At 36.1% G+C, this 12,888-nt stretch overlaps 3 protein-coding genes and 1 pseudogene across 3 annotated transcripts; 1 reads left to right on the top strand and 3 right to left on the bottom strand.

Moving 5' to 3' along the window:
- Window positions 1–1,761: 1,761 nt before the first annotated feature.
- On the top strand, window positions 1,762–3,535 carry LOC148929807 (putative disease resistance protein At1g58390; annotated as a pseudogene).
- Window positions 3,536–3,549: 14 nt separating this feature from the next.
- LOC148929806 (receptor-like protein EIX2) lies at window positions 3,550–7,553 on the bottom strand. The gene is made up of 3 exons (XM_089057036.1): window positions 7,547–7,553; window positions 4,405–6,664; window positions 3,550–4,231 (listed from the first exon to the last, which is right to left on the bottom strand). The coding sequence occupies exons 1-3, from the start codon at window positions 7,551–7,553 to the stop codon at window positions 4,207–4,209; spliced, it is 2,292 nt and encodes a 763-aa protein (XP_088913162.1). The 3' UTR covers window positions 3,550–4,206.
- Window positions 7,554–9,894: 2,341 nt separating this feature from the next.
- Window positions 9,895–10,494, bottom strand: LOC148929805 (receptor-like protein EIX2). Its single transcript, XM_089057035.1, has one exon. It carries the CDS (start codon window positions 10,492–10,494, stop codon window positions 9,895–9,897), a length of 600 nt encoding a protein of 199 aa, XP_088913161.1.
- A 192-nt stretch (window positions 10,495–10,686) lies between these two features.
- LOC125195559 (receptor-like protein EIX1) lies at window positions 10,687–12,309 on the bottom strand. Its single transcript, XM_089057034.1, has one exon. The coding sequence runs from the start codon at window positions 12,307–12,309 to the stop codon at window positions 10,687–10,689; it is 1,623 nt and encodes a 540-aa protein (XP_088913160.1).
- Window positions 12,310–12,888: the final 579 nt, after the last annotated feature.

Below are 12,888 nucleotides of genomic sequence, written 5' to 3'. Positions count from 1 at the left end.
AAAGTTTTTTTTTTTTCTCATCGATGAAATGAAAAATTTAATAATACATAAGTTTTAAGTTAAATAATTCTTGAATATGTAAAATCTTTTGAAATATATTTAATCTCGAAAAAATATTATGATGACCTCAAAGTCATGTTATAAAAATGAAATTTGAAATAAGAACTCGCCACGTGGTTGGAATGTTGGATTGAATTTTCTCATTTGACATTTCAACTCATTTAATGCATTTTCATACTCTAAATAATAACAATAATTATAGTGAAATAATTGTAATTTAGATTTTCAGCAAAATACTATGGTCTGGAATGTTATTGAATAGTCTTCCATTAGAAATTTCTTTGATGATAACTCATGAGAATTTTCGGATATGCAGATAAAATTTAACGTAGGAATTACTAATTGCCTTCAAAATCAATGAAGCAAAAGACAACATAGTGAAGTGAAGTTTACCTAATTATAATAACTAAAAATCAACATAATAATTTGAAAAATAATTCTTGATGATTATATACATAGATAGTCTTATCCATTAAATGAAATGAGAGGTTTTTACCGATTAAGTGCGCTTCATATCCTCGTGAAAGTGAATGCTTTTTTTTTAGAATCAATCGTTGAAAACAATATACTAACACTTATCCGAGTTTACAATATTCACGCGATTCTTACAAAATCACAAAACATACAGATTTGACCAAACTTTATGATTTTCGACAATACTTTCGGTTAATAATTTAAATATCATGTTCAGTTCCATATTTTCAAGACATGCACTAAAAGCCACTGAGGCCGATTTTGAAGAGAGAAGGCCCATCATAACTATGGCCTTTTTCTATTATTGCAATGGAGAGAATTAAGGCCTATCATAAATATGGGCTTTTTACTCAAATACTACTTTGGTTAGTACATAAATTCCTTGTCACACTATTGCTTGTTTTAATAATTTTGATGGCAGTTCAGATAAGCTGTTCTACACCTAATCCAACTTAATTATATGTACATTATGATACACAGTGATTGAATCGGAAAATAATTCGAGATCGGCAAAGATAAGAAGAAAAATCAAAGTATTTTCTATATCCTTCCTTTGAATATGTAGTTTCCAAGTTCATCACATGATTATATATGTTGCAGTTTTCACATGTATTTTCTATATCCTTCCTTCAAATCATTCAATCCACAATCATTTCGTTGATTACATAGTTTTCAATGAAGATTTTCAGAAGATTTTCTGTAAATCACGCACAATTCAGTCAACGCTATTTTCAATTAGGATTTATAAATTTTAGTTGATGTTAATTTATTAGTAATATTTAAAATTTAATTATGTCATTGCATGGCACTTCTGACAGGCTGTGAAATTAAGTTAAGATGTTAATTGCATGGAAATCTTAAATAGTTAGAATAGTTTGTGACATCTCTAAGATTTAGGAATTTGCTCTGTTTTAAACTATGAAAACATGAATTCTTGGACCCCTAAATTCATATTTTACAATGCAAATTCTTACATTGTCAATTTATGTATAGTAGGAAATGTCATAGACTCATAATTATATCTTAGTTTTGAACTGTTGAGACTTATAAGGGAATAAGTACAAAAAAAAAAAAACCAAAATGGACTGTCATTTGAAGACACAGGGAGTAATGATCTTATTTAGTGGCTTGTTTGATTTGCTAGACTTGATATGACATGCTAAATATTGCAAAGATTTTATAAATATGTTTTGAGCTTGGGAGTGTAGTAATTGCAGAAGCATAAACATGGCGGAGGCTGCGATCTTACGAATGATACAAGATATGGAGAGTTGGTATTTTCAATTTTCAAATAGTGCCTACTTGGATGAATATCTTGACAACATGTGGGCTAAAATTAAAGATCTGAAAGAGATGTTGGATTTCTTGAGAAACTTGAAAATGGAAGACAGGAGCCTGCTAAGGCATTTCACGGCTGACTTGGTCGAGATGGCTCAAGAACTCACGGCTGACAGATGCAGACAATGGAAGTCAAATATTGTGGACAAGCCGCGGGGAGAGTTACGATGCAATCAGCTATTACACTCACAACATGAAAGCTTTGGATTCCGATAAGAGCTGGCAATTGTTTTTTAAAACAATTGATAAATTTACAAGCGATGTGAACAAATTCTCAAAGGAGTTGGTGAGGAATGGGAAAGAGATGCTGATAAAATGTGGAGGTTTGCCGATGGCTATAATAAATGTTGGAAGGCAGAAAGCAAAACAAAGACTTTCGGGGATTGAATGGGGAGAACTTTTTGATTCAGTCGATTTGAGTGAATCATTGAAGTTGTTGGAACCGATGTATCATGAATTGGATGAAAAGCTGAAGCCATGTTTCTTGCATATGTCCCTTTTTAAGGAAAATGCAATTATAAGGCAAGAAAAGTTGGAACAGATTTGGGATGCAGCTGGATTAAACATTGGAACAAACTTTACAAAAGGTTTAGTTCATCAATCAATTTTGGACTCCGTCAATGAGCCAATATCTTTCTATGACCCGAAAAAGCTTCGCCTCAATCCTCTATTGCACATGCTAGCTATCAAAAAAGCAGAGGAGGAAATAGGCCTTGAGATCTTTAAGAGCAATGGAAATAGTAGGCCCTCTCAGAACCCGTGTCATTGAATTATCCAATGCAGCAGAGAGAAGTTTAATCATTCCACGAATCAAGACAACCGATGCCTTATCTCTCTCATCTTACATGGAGGTGGTAGCTAGTTAGACGATGCTAGCCCGTCTTATTGGAAGAGTTTTCAACTACTCAAAGTACTTGACATGGAAGATTTTGGAGCGAAGACTTTACCAGAAACTATTGGGGTACTGACCGAGTTAAGATACTTGGGATTAAGAAACAATTACATACAAGAGATCCCATACTCGCTGGGAGGCTTGAATAAGCTTGAGGCTTTTGATATAGCTCTGAACTTTATGGTGGAGGTGCCGAATATTATATGGAAAATGCACAGCCTTCGCAAACTCTACTTGGCTGATGTGATTTGCCGAATGCCTTTGAAACTAGACGCGCTACAGGATCTTGAGGCTCTAACCTACATCTCAATCTATGATTGGGAATATGAGGTCTCGAGCTTTTGGACGATGACTCATCTCCAAAAATTGGGCATTGAAGACGTTGATGAGAACACGGATGTGGGCATTCTCTTTGCATCACTAGCTAAGTTGGGGAGCCTTGATCAACTTATCTTGAGAGGGTTTCGTTTCAAAAGCATGCCGTGTTTGAACAAGATTCGCACTCTATATCGGCTCAGGACACTCAAACTGGATGGACTCTCTAGGCTGCCAAGTGCCCTTAATTTCCCTGGATATATGTTTTCCTTGGTATTGGTAAATAGTTGTCTTGATGAAGACCCCGTGCCAGTATTAGAGGATTTGCCCTCCCTGCGCCACCTCAAACTGCGGAACGCATACACTGGTCGAGAAATGGTGATCCAGCGCAATGGATTTCCAGTCTCGATGTCCTACACATCAAAGAGTTGTGGAATCTTAGAAAAGTACGAGTAGCAGAAGGTGCGATGTCAAGTGGTCTCAAGGAACTAGAAATCAGAAAAGTACGAGTAGCAGAAGGTGCGATGTCAAGTGGTCTCAAGGAACTAGAAATCAAGAACTGTCCACAACTGGACACCCTCCCGACGGAGATTGGGTCGGCGGTGCATCTGAAGAAGTTTAAGATGGTAACGACCAAACACATTGCAACAAGGATCAGAAATTCGGGCTTAACCTCCGAAATATTGGAAGAGGATATCCAACCATAATTTAAAGGATTGATCAAGGATTGTCAAATTCCTCTGAGTTCGAATCCATTTTGGAAAATGTGGTCCCAATGAAATGGGATTCAGAGACTAAACCTTCCAAAGTATTATTAGAAACAATATACTAACATTTATCCAAGTTCACAACTTTCACATTTAGCACAAATAATTGGTGTCAATGCATACAATGAACGCAAATTATCTTGACTTGAAAAAATTATGTAGGAAAGTGTGACATTGTATTATATTCCTATAACATCATCTCTGAATACATGATAATAATATGTTTTTATCATATTACTCAATCACTAACTAAAATACTTGACAAACATTGATCAAAGTAGGAAAAAACACAATCTAGAGAATGATATAATTCAGGTACCAAAACTATGTATAAGCAACATAGATATCTTCCTCATTCTTCTATAATCCACGAGCTTGTTCACCTCTATTCAGAAACAAAGATTGCATAAGATCTTGCGAATAATACATAACAAATTATGCATTCAATCACCAAATCATGATAGATTAAACTTGGTTTAATGCAGTTTGAAAATTATTTTAACTTTTCAAACTAGAGAAAATTGAGAATATATTGAAGTGAAATGTAGTTCATATTACCTTAATATTTCAGCTTGTCTCCATTTGGAAACAAACACGAAAATCTTGACATAGAACCAATCTCCAGCGGCGGCATCTGACAAGTTGAAGAATGCAATTCTCCATGATTTCTTCAGTATGAATGAACCAACAACTCCCCAAAATCCAAAGATAAAACCAAATGCCATTGATATGCAAACTTCTTCCATAAATGAGAAGTTGTTTCCGCCTTTCTCATTCAAGTTTTCTCTCGGATTAGTGGGGGAAGATCTCCATCTATCTTCGGAGCACGTTGGCAGAGGGTCCCCGCATAATCCATCATTCGCGTCATAAGTTGATGCATTGAAGCTCTGAAGTTGAGTACCCGTTGGAATTTTTCCAGACAAATTGTTGTGTGACAAATCAAGAACACCAAGAGTGTGTATTTCCGCCAAACTTGTAGGTATCTTGCCAGAGAGTTGATTGTGTGATAGATCTAGAGAATCTAGGCTCTCCATTTTACCAATATCTGGAATTATACATCCAGTCAAACTATTTCTTGATAGATTCAAGGATTTTAATTCGCTCATATTGGAAAATGATTTGGGAATGTTCCCACTCAATTTATTGCTTGAAAGATCAATAAGCTTGAGAATCCCGAGATTCACCACGTATTTTGATTCGTGACCTTTCCATTGAAATGCCGAATATGTCAGGTATATTGTATGAATATATGCCGGAAAAACAATTGTGGTATTCTTACTAGCCAACATAGAAAATTTGCTGAAACAATCAGGTATTATCGAAGACAGATTGTTTATTGATAAATCCAGAACTTGAATATCAGTAAGATTGCATATCTCACGAGGTATACTGCCATGCAATTTATTTCCACGAAGGTTGATAAATTGCGTTCTATACATCTGCCCAATCCAAGTGGGGATCACTCCAGTTAACTTGTTCCCTCCAACATCAATCAAATACAGTCGTTGGCAAAGTGTCAAATTGTATGGCAACTCACCAGACAAACTATTTCCATGCAACTGTAGTATACCGAGGTATTGCAAAGCACCTATAGAGGGAGGAATTTCACCCGAAAAACTGTTGTTTTCCGAAATGAAGGATGTCAAGTTTGGCATATTCTCCCAACAGTTGGGAATCTCTCCTGCCAACTGATTATATGAGATGACAAGGGTAACAAGTCTATAAAGGCGAGTCGGGCAAATAGATGAAATTGAACCAGATAACATATTTTCACTCAACAGAATCTCTCGAACATTGGCAGGAAATAATGGTATAGGACCCGATAATTTATTTTTACGAAGATCTATGGTCTCGATGGAGGTGGATGAGAGATTCAGAATTGTACCGCTTATTTCATTGTTGGGGAGAGATAAGTACCTTAATGAAGAGGATACACTCCACAACCACTCTGGGGCTTCATCTGTTATATTGGCAGAACCCATAATGAGTTGTATCAAATTCGTTTGAGTTCGAATCCACATTGGAAAATATGGCCCCACATTGCACCCGGTTAAAGATAAAAATTCCAACTGAAAAGGAGGAGTCCAGTCTGGGGCAATAGAGCCAATGTGCAGGAATGGATTGCCGGATAAATATAACATAGTTAATTTATCAAGCTTGATGAAGTGGGATTCAGAGACTAAACCCTCCAAATAATTATTAGAAAGAGCTAAAACTTGAAGGTTGGATAGTTGGCCAATGCTCAGAGGAATTGAGCCTGTAAAGTTATTTTCCGAAAGATGCAGTTCTATCAATGAAGGAAATACTCTCAGGTCTGGTATCGATCCGTTGAGTTGATTCCCGATCAAGTTCAGTTTTTCGAGTGATTTGAATACAGAACTAGGTATCAAAAATGTGCTACTCAAAGAGTTTTGCGAGAGGTCAAGTGATCTTAGATTGGTAAGGTTCCATAACAGAGGAGGAATGGTAGGAATGGTCCCAGAGAAGTTAGAGGAACTAAGATACAAGTATTGTAATTGTTTCATGGAACCAATGAATTCGGGGATTGGAACGCCTCCAAAGTCATTTAAACTGAGGGAAAGATGATCCAAATTATGCAGCTCAAGCAGAGAAGAAAGAACCTCACCGTGCAATCCTTCAATTCTATCAAGTTGGAGGGTGATGACATGGCCGGTGGCGTTGTTGCACGTAACACCATACCATTTGCAGCATTCATCGCTTTGCCACGATGAGAGAATACCATCCTCATCGATGAGGCCATTTTTGAAGCTTAGAAGAGCTTTTCTCTCCCTCTCTATGCATCTCACTTTTGTATCTCCTGAAACAAAAACACAGAAAATAACAAGAAGAAGTAAAAGAAGAAGAAACTTGATCGCTATTTTTTCACAAGAAATCATACTTTCTCTAGTAACGTATGGAAATGAAATGTATTTGTGTGATACTCCATTGTCTCAAGTGTAACGCTTTAAATAGGTAGTAATTCATAAAATGAAGATGATATGACTTGTAGTAAGTTGTAAGTCAACTTGAAAGATCGATATCAAGCAAGACAGTGTTGTGTGACTAAGTTACAACTACAAATCATTTAGAAATTCTTCCAAAATACTCTCTCCGTCCCTGAAAATTTGTCACCCATTTCCTTTTTCGTCCGTCCCTAAAAAATTTTCACCTTTCACTTTTACTATTTTTGGTAGTGGACCCTACATTCCACTAACTCATTCTCACTCACATTTTATTTTAAAACTAATATATAAAAGTAGGACCCACATGCCACTAACTTTTTCAACCCACTTTCTATTACATTTCTTAAAACTCGTGCCGGGTCAAATGGTGACAAAATTTGGGGGACGGAGGGAGTAATTCATAAACTTAGGAAACGGGTAGATGTTTCAAATCACGAATTAATTCTACATCTCATTTCCTCGTATAACAGTGTGAACTCATTCAAATGGATCCTAATATTTCAAGTCTATACTCTATAGTCCAATATTTGTTGAAATGTCATGAGGAAATTCCAACTAGGCGGCCGATATCTTAGTCATGGGTCGTTTTCTAAATTTAATTTTTATAGACTTGACTTTTAGGTCATCTTAAGAACTATTCAAGAATTAAAAAGGGATATTGATCCCTAAAATCATGAATTTTAGCCAAATTTTGTTATTTACCACGAACTTTAAAATTAGTCTACAATATCACAAACTCTGCATTTTGTATGTTATTTCCCATGGCAGTTAAATCACCATATCCGACTAAATTAAGTGCATTTTTTATCCTACTTGGCACTACTAGATCAACGTGATTTTTTACATGGCTTTTATCCTACTTACCAAAAACTTTAAAAAGTGGTCTAAACTATTGGAAATATTTCATCGTTGCCCACATAAAATTAGTTTTTCTCTTAAGATGTTTTATTTGAGTTGGGATGGGAAATAACAAACAAAATGCAAAGTTTGTGATATTGTAGACCAATTTTAAAGTTAAAATACTAAAATTTGGCCAAAGCTAATGGTTTTAAGAACATTTCATAGTATGATTTCTATTCAAGAACTAAAACTGGATAGTACACATTGGACACGGACTACATCTAGTCTTATCGAATTCAGATGCCAGTTTCTATTTTCTACGCAACACCATTTTTCATTCGGTCGATTTTTGAATTAAGAGGAAACTCTAAAGTATCTGTTTACTTTTTCTAATTAAAAGTACTAGTAAATAGTAAGTATGATATACTGTACTTCATTTGTCCCAAATTAATTTATTCGTATTCTTTTTTTTTTAATGTCTCATACTGAAGGACTGATTATCTTACTCTCTTTTCTTCTACTTTATCCAGACTTCTAATTATTTACTAATCATTTTTTCTTAATATGTGCAAAGAAGAATTGACGCAGATAACCCGAGGCGTAGATAATAAAAAGCCCAAGATTAGCAATTGGGCTTTTCTTAGTTTATTAAAAAGCCCAAGGTTAGCAATTGGGCAAATCAGAAGCTGCTAGCCCGATGGAGTTGTCCATGAACTCATATCAATACTAAAATAGAAATTTCATTAAGCATAACAAAGACAATGAACTATTTTTTTTGGTAATTTATATATATTTAATTTTTATCACAATTATAGTATTTTCATATGAAAAATGCAAGAATATCATATCGTATATATATTGCAAAATCAACATACAATACAAGTTTTGAAATACTCCCTCCGTCCGCGAATATGAGTCCCATTCCATTCCGGCACGGGTTTTAATAAATGTTAAGAAAAGTGGATAGAAGAAAGTTAGTGGAATAGAGGTCCCACTTATATATATTAGTTTTAAATGATATGTGAGTGGAATGAGTTGGTGGGATGTGGGGCCTTTTTACCATTTATAGCATATATGAACCGGGACTCCTATTCGTGGACGGACCAAAATGGAAAAACGGGACTCCTATTCGCGGACGGAGGGAGTAATAGTTATTGTACTCATAATAAAAATGGAGTATATGTTTGTCGATTCTTGTTGTTTAAGAATGCTTTTAGTCATGGAGGTGGTAGCTATTTGGACGAAGTTATTTTGTCTTATATAGATTGTTTTGAACAACTCAAAATACCCGACATACAAGATTTTGGAACGAAGACTTTGTTAGAAATTTGGGCTTCCACGTGACTAATTTAATGTGATTGGTTATCTTTCAGTTGTCCAATTAAATTAATCTATTATGATTAAAGTTTGGGTTAAAGTGTATTTATTTGTTATGGAAATAAGTGTAGATACCATATGAGATATTCTATTTAATGAGGGACCGAATAAAAAATAAAGAGGTTTATATTTAATATAAATATAAGCTAGGGTTATGGTCCCTAGACGTCAGAAAACATTCTATATCTCTGTATTCTCTCGGCAGACTATTGCGAAGGATGTCTCTGATCGTTTGGAAAATCCATAGCCGCTGCAAAGCAATTCTACCGTTCAATTCGTTATGGATCAAGGTACGCTTCCGCTCTATAGTTTATGCTCTTTCTCCATGGTTCTCGGTTAATTTTCATAGAGAGATTTATGTAATTGTTCAAACAATTATTCCAATAGACTTTACCAGAAACTATGAGTGTAAGAGTTAAGATACTTGGGATTAAGAAATTATTACATATATACACTCGCCGGGAAGCATGAATTATAGCTTTGAACTTTATGTTGGAGGCTTTGAACTTTTTCTTACGCAGCTTGCAGTGAATCGACATGCAATAAAGATAAACATGGTCGAATCCAAATTATCCAATATGATCTAGTTTAAAAAATCGGGCACACTACAGCTTATGGCATTGTATTCGCCTTAGTATACAAAAGCACAAACATCCAATTTTTGAAGAAAAAACAACAAACCAACACAAAGTTTACAAATGAAAGTAAACATAATACTACAAACAAAGTTATAGGTACATACCTAATTCACAACAAAAGAAAAAAAATCCAGATACAACCTATAAATTGTTTAATCGTATAAAATTTAGCTATTATTATCTGATTTTCAAATTCATCTCCATTTGGACACAACCACAGAAGGCGTGACTTAGAACCAATATCCAACAGGTTGAAGAATAAACCAGCAAACCCCCCAAAATCCGAAAACAAAGCCAAAGGCCATTGATAGGCCAAATCGTTGCACAAACGAGAAGTTGATGTCGTTATTCTCATTCATGTTTTCCCCGGGTGCAGTGGCATGTGGCCTCAAGCTATCTTCTGGGCACTTTGGCAGAGGGTCGCCACAGAGTCCATCATTCCCAGCATAAGCCGAAGCATTGAAGCTTTGGAGTTGAGTACTTGCTGGAATTTTCCCGGACAAGTTGTTGTTTGACACATCAAGAACGCCAAGAGAGTATATTTCTGCCAAACTCGCTGGTATGTTGCCAGAGAGTCGGTTGTGTGATAGATCAAGAGAATTCAGCATCTCCATTTTACCAACATCCGGAATTATAATTCCGGTCAAACTATTTCCTGATAGATTCAAGGAATTTAATCCCCTCATATCGGAAAATGATTTTGGAATGTTGCCGATCAATCTATTGCTTGAGAAATCAATGAGTTTGAGAAGCCCGAGATTTTTCTTGTATTCCAATTGCTGACCTTTCCATTGAAACGATGCATACCCGTCCTGCTTATTTTCGTCCATGGTATCGAAATTTGTACCAAAAAGATATAGATCATAATATGTGGTATTCTTACTGGCCAAGACAGTAAAATTGTTGAAGCAATCAGGTATTATGGAATCCAACTCGTTTATCGACAAGTCCAAAACTTGAATTTGAGTAAGATTGCATATCTCGAGGGGAATACTGCCATGCAATTTATTTCCACGGAGGTTTTAAAATTGCAATTTATACATCTGGCCAATCCAAGTGGGGAACTCTCCTGTTAACATGTTCCCTCCAACATCAATCACTCTCAATTCTTGGCAAAGGATCATACTACTGTAAGGAAACTCACCTGATAAATTATTACCATGCAACTGCAGTGCAACAATGTACTCTAATGAGCCCAGAGAGACAGGAATTTCACCAGAAAAACTATTGTTGGCCAAATTGAGGGAGAGCAACGTGGGCATTTTCTCCCAGCAGTCGGGAACCTCTCCTGCCAACTGATTATTTGAAAGGATAAGGACTCTAAGTTTATCATGGCGAGTTTCACAAATAGATGAAAGTGAACCGGTGAACATATTTCCACCCAAGTAAACACCACGAATATTGGTTGGAAATAATGGTATATGACTTGAGAATTGATTGTTACTAAGATCAATGTGCAAGATGGAGGTGGTTGAGAGATCCGGAACTATACCACTTATTTGATTGTCGGAGAGGTGTAAGTGTTGTAATAGAGAAAGCGTAGTCCACAACCACCTTGGGGCTTCATCTGTTATATTAGCACCATGGACATCAAGGGACGACAAATTCCTCTGTGTTCGGATCCAATTTGGAAAATATGGGCCCACATTGCACCCGGCTAAAGATATAGTTTGCAACTGAAAAGGAGGACTCCAACCAGGGGAAATATTCAACAACAATGGATTGAAGGATAAATCAAGTTTCTTTAACTTATCAAGCTTGAGAAAGTGGGATTCGGAGACTAAACCTTCCAAGGAATTATAGGAAAGGTCTAGAATTTGAAGCTCCGAGAGCTGGCCAATACTTAGAGGAATGAAGCCGGTCAAGTTATTCCCGGAAAGGTACAATTCTTTCAATGAAGAAAATGCTCTCGGGTCGGGTATCGATCCATTGAGTTGATTATATTCCAGATTCAATATTTCTAGTGATTCCAACACAGAAGCAAATATGAATATAGATGTATGACTTAAGGAGTTAAACGAGAGATCAAGTGAGCGAAGGTTGGTAAAGCTCCGAGGAGAAAAAGAAAGCTCAACAACACTAATGTTACAGAATGCCAAATGCAATTCATGCAGAAGGTGAAGATTGGAGATTTTGTATAACCAGTTGGTACGAGTTAAGTCGATGTGACTCAGATCAAGATAAGACAACAAAGTGAGACTTGCAAGCCAATCAAGATTCTCAATACTCAAAGAGTTATACGAGAGATCAAGTGAGCGTAGGTTGGTAAGTTTTCCTATCTGAGGAGGAACAATCCCGGAAAAGTTAGAACTCCTAAGATACAAGTGTTGCAACTGTTTCATGGAACCGATGAATTCTGGGATCGGAATGCCTCCAAAATCATTCCAACTGAGGCCAAGAGAGTTTAATTGATACAACTCAAGCAATGAGGAGGCAATCTTACCTCTCAAAATCATACCATTAAGCTGGAGGCTGATGACGTGGCCGGTGGCGTTGCTGCACTCGACACCATACCATTTGCAGCATTCGTCGCTTTGCCACGACGAGAGCCGGCCATGCCTGTAGATGAGGCCATTCTTGAAGCTTAGAAGAGCCTCTCTCTCCCTCTCTCCGCATCTCACTTCTGAATCTCCTGAACCAAACATATAGAAAAGAACAACAAGAACAAATTCAATTGCAATTCTTTTATTAAAAATCATATTGATATTGGGAAGTGAATTATATTTGTGGGATGATTATGAAACGGTTTAAATAGGTAAAGATAAATTGTTACAGTCCTTAAAATAAAATCTAACTTAATTGCTTAAGGTGATTTACCTACTAGTCAACTTTGAAGGACTGAACAAGAAAATGAAGATTCTTTGCACACAATCATATAAAGTTTCAGAAAGTGTAGAATAATACTCCCTCCATCCCAGATAATTCATCCCAGTTTTCCATTTCGGTCCGTCCCATATAATTTGTCTCATTTCACTTTTATCATTTTTTGTAGTGGACCCTATATTCCACTAATTCATTTCTACTCAAATTTTATTATAAAACTAATATATAAAGGTAGTACCCACATTCCACTAACTTTTTCAACCCACTTTTTATTACAATTCTTAAAACCCGTATCCGATCAAAGTGACCCGAATTATCAGCTATGTACGGAATCAGTCTTTGTTTGTGGGTTCCATATAAAGAGGAAGAAAATATCGCATAAGGCCAAAAACATGAAGAAG

Source organism: Salvia hispanica, chromosome 4 (assembly GCF_029641045.1).
Source record: "Salvia hispanica isolate PSC_SH4W2 chromosome 4, Shi_PSC_v1, whole genome shotgun sequence".
In the NCBI taxonomy this organism is placed as follows: domain Eukaryota; kingdom Viridiplantae; phylum Streptophyta; class Magnoliopsida; order Lamiales; family Lamiaceae; genus Salvia; species Salvia hispanica.
Note: the sequence above shows the minus strand (reverse complement) of the source record. Positions and strands in the feature narration are given on the sequence as shown.

Bases quoted from the DNA above. Each gene is read 5' to 3' on its own strand.
- LOC125195559 (XM_089057034.1), bottom strand. From the start codon at position 12,309: ATGTTTGGTTCAGGAGATTCAGAAGTGAGATGCGGAGAGAGGGAGAGA.
- LOC148929805 (XM_089057035.1), bottom strand. From the start codon at position 10,494: ATGGACGAAAATAAGCAGGACGGGTATGCATCGTTTCAATGGAAAGGT.
- LOC148929806 (XM_089057036.1), bottom strand. The intron at 4,232-4,404 runs GTAATATGAACT...GTTTCTGAATAG, and splicing joins AGACAAGCTGAAATATTAAG to AGGTGAACAAGCTCGTGGAT.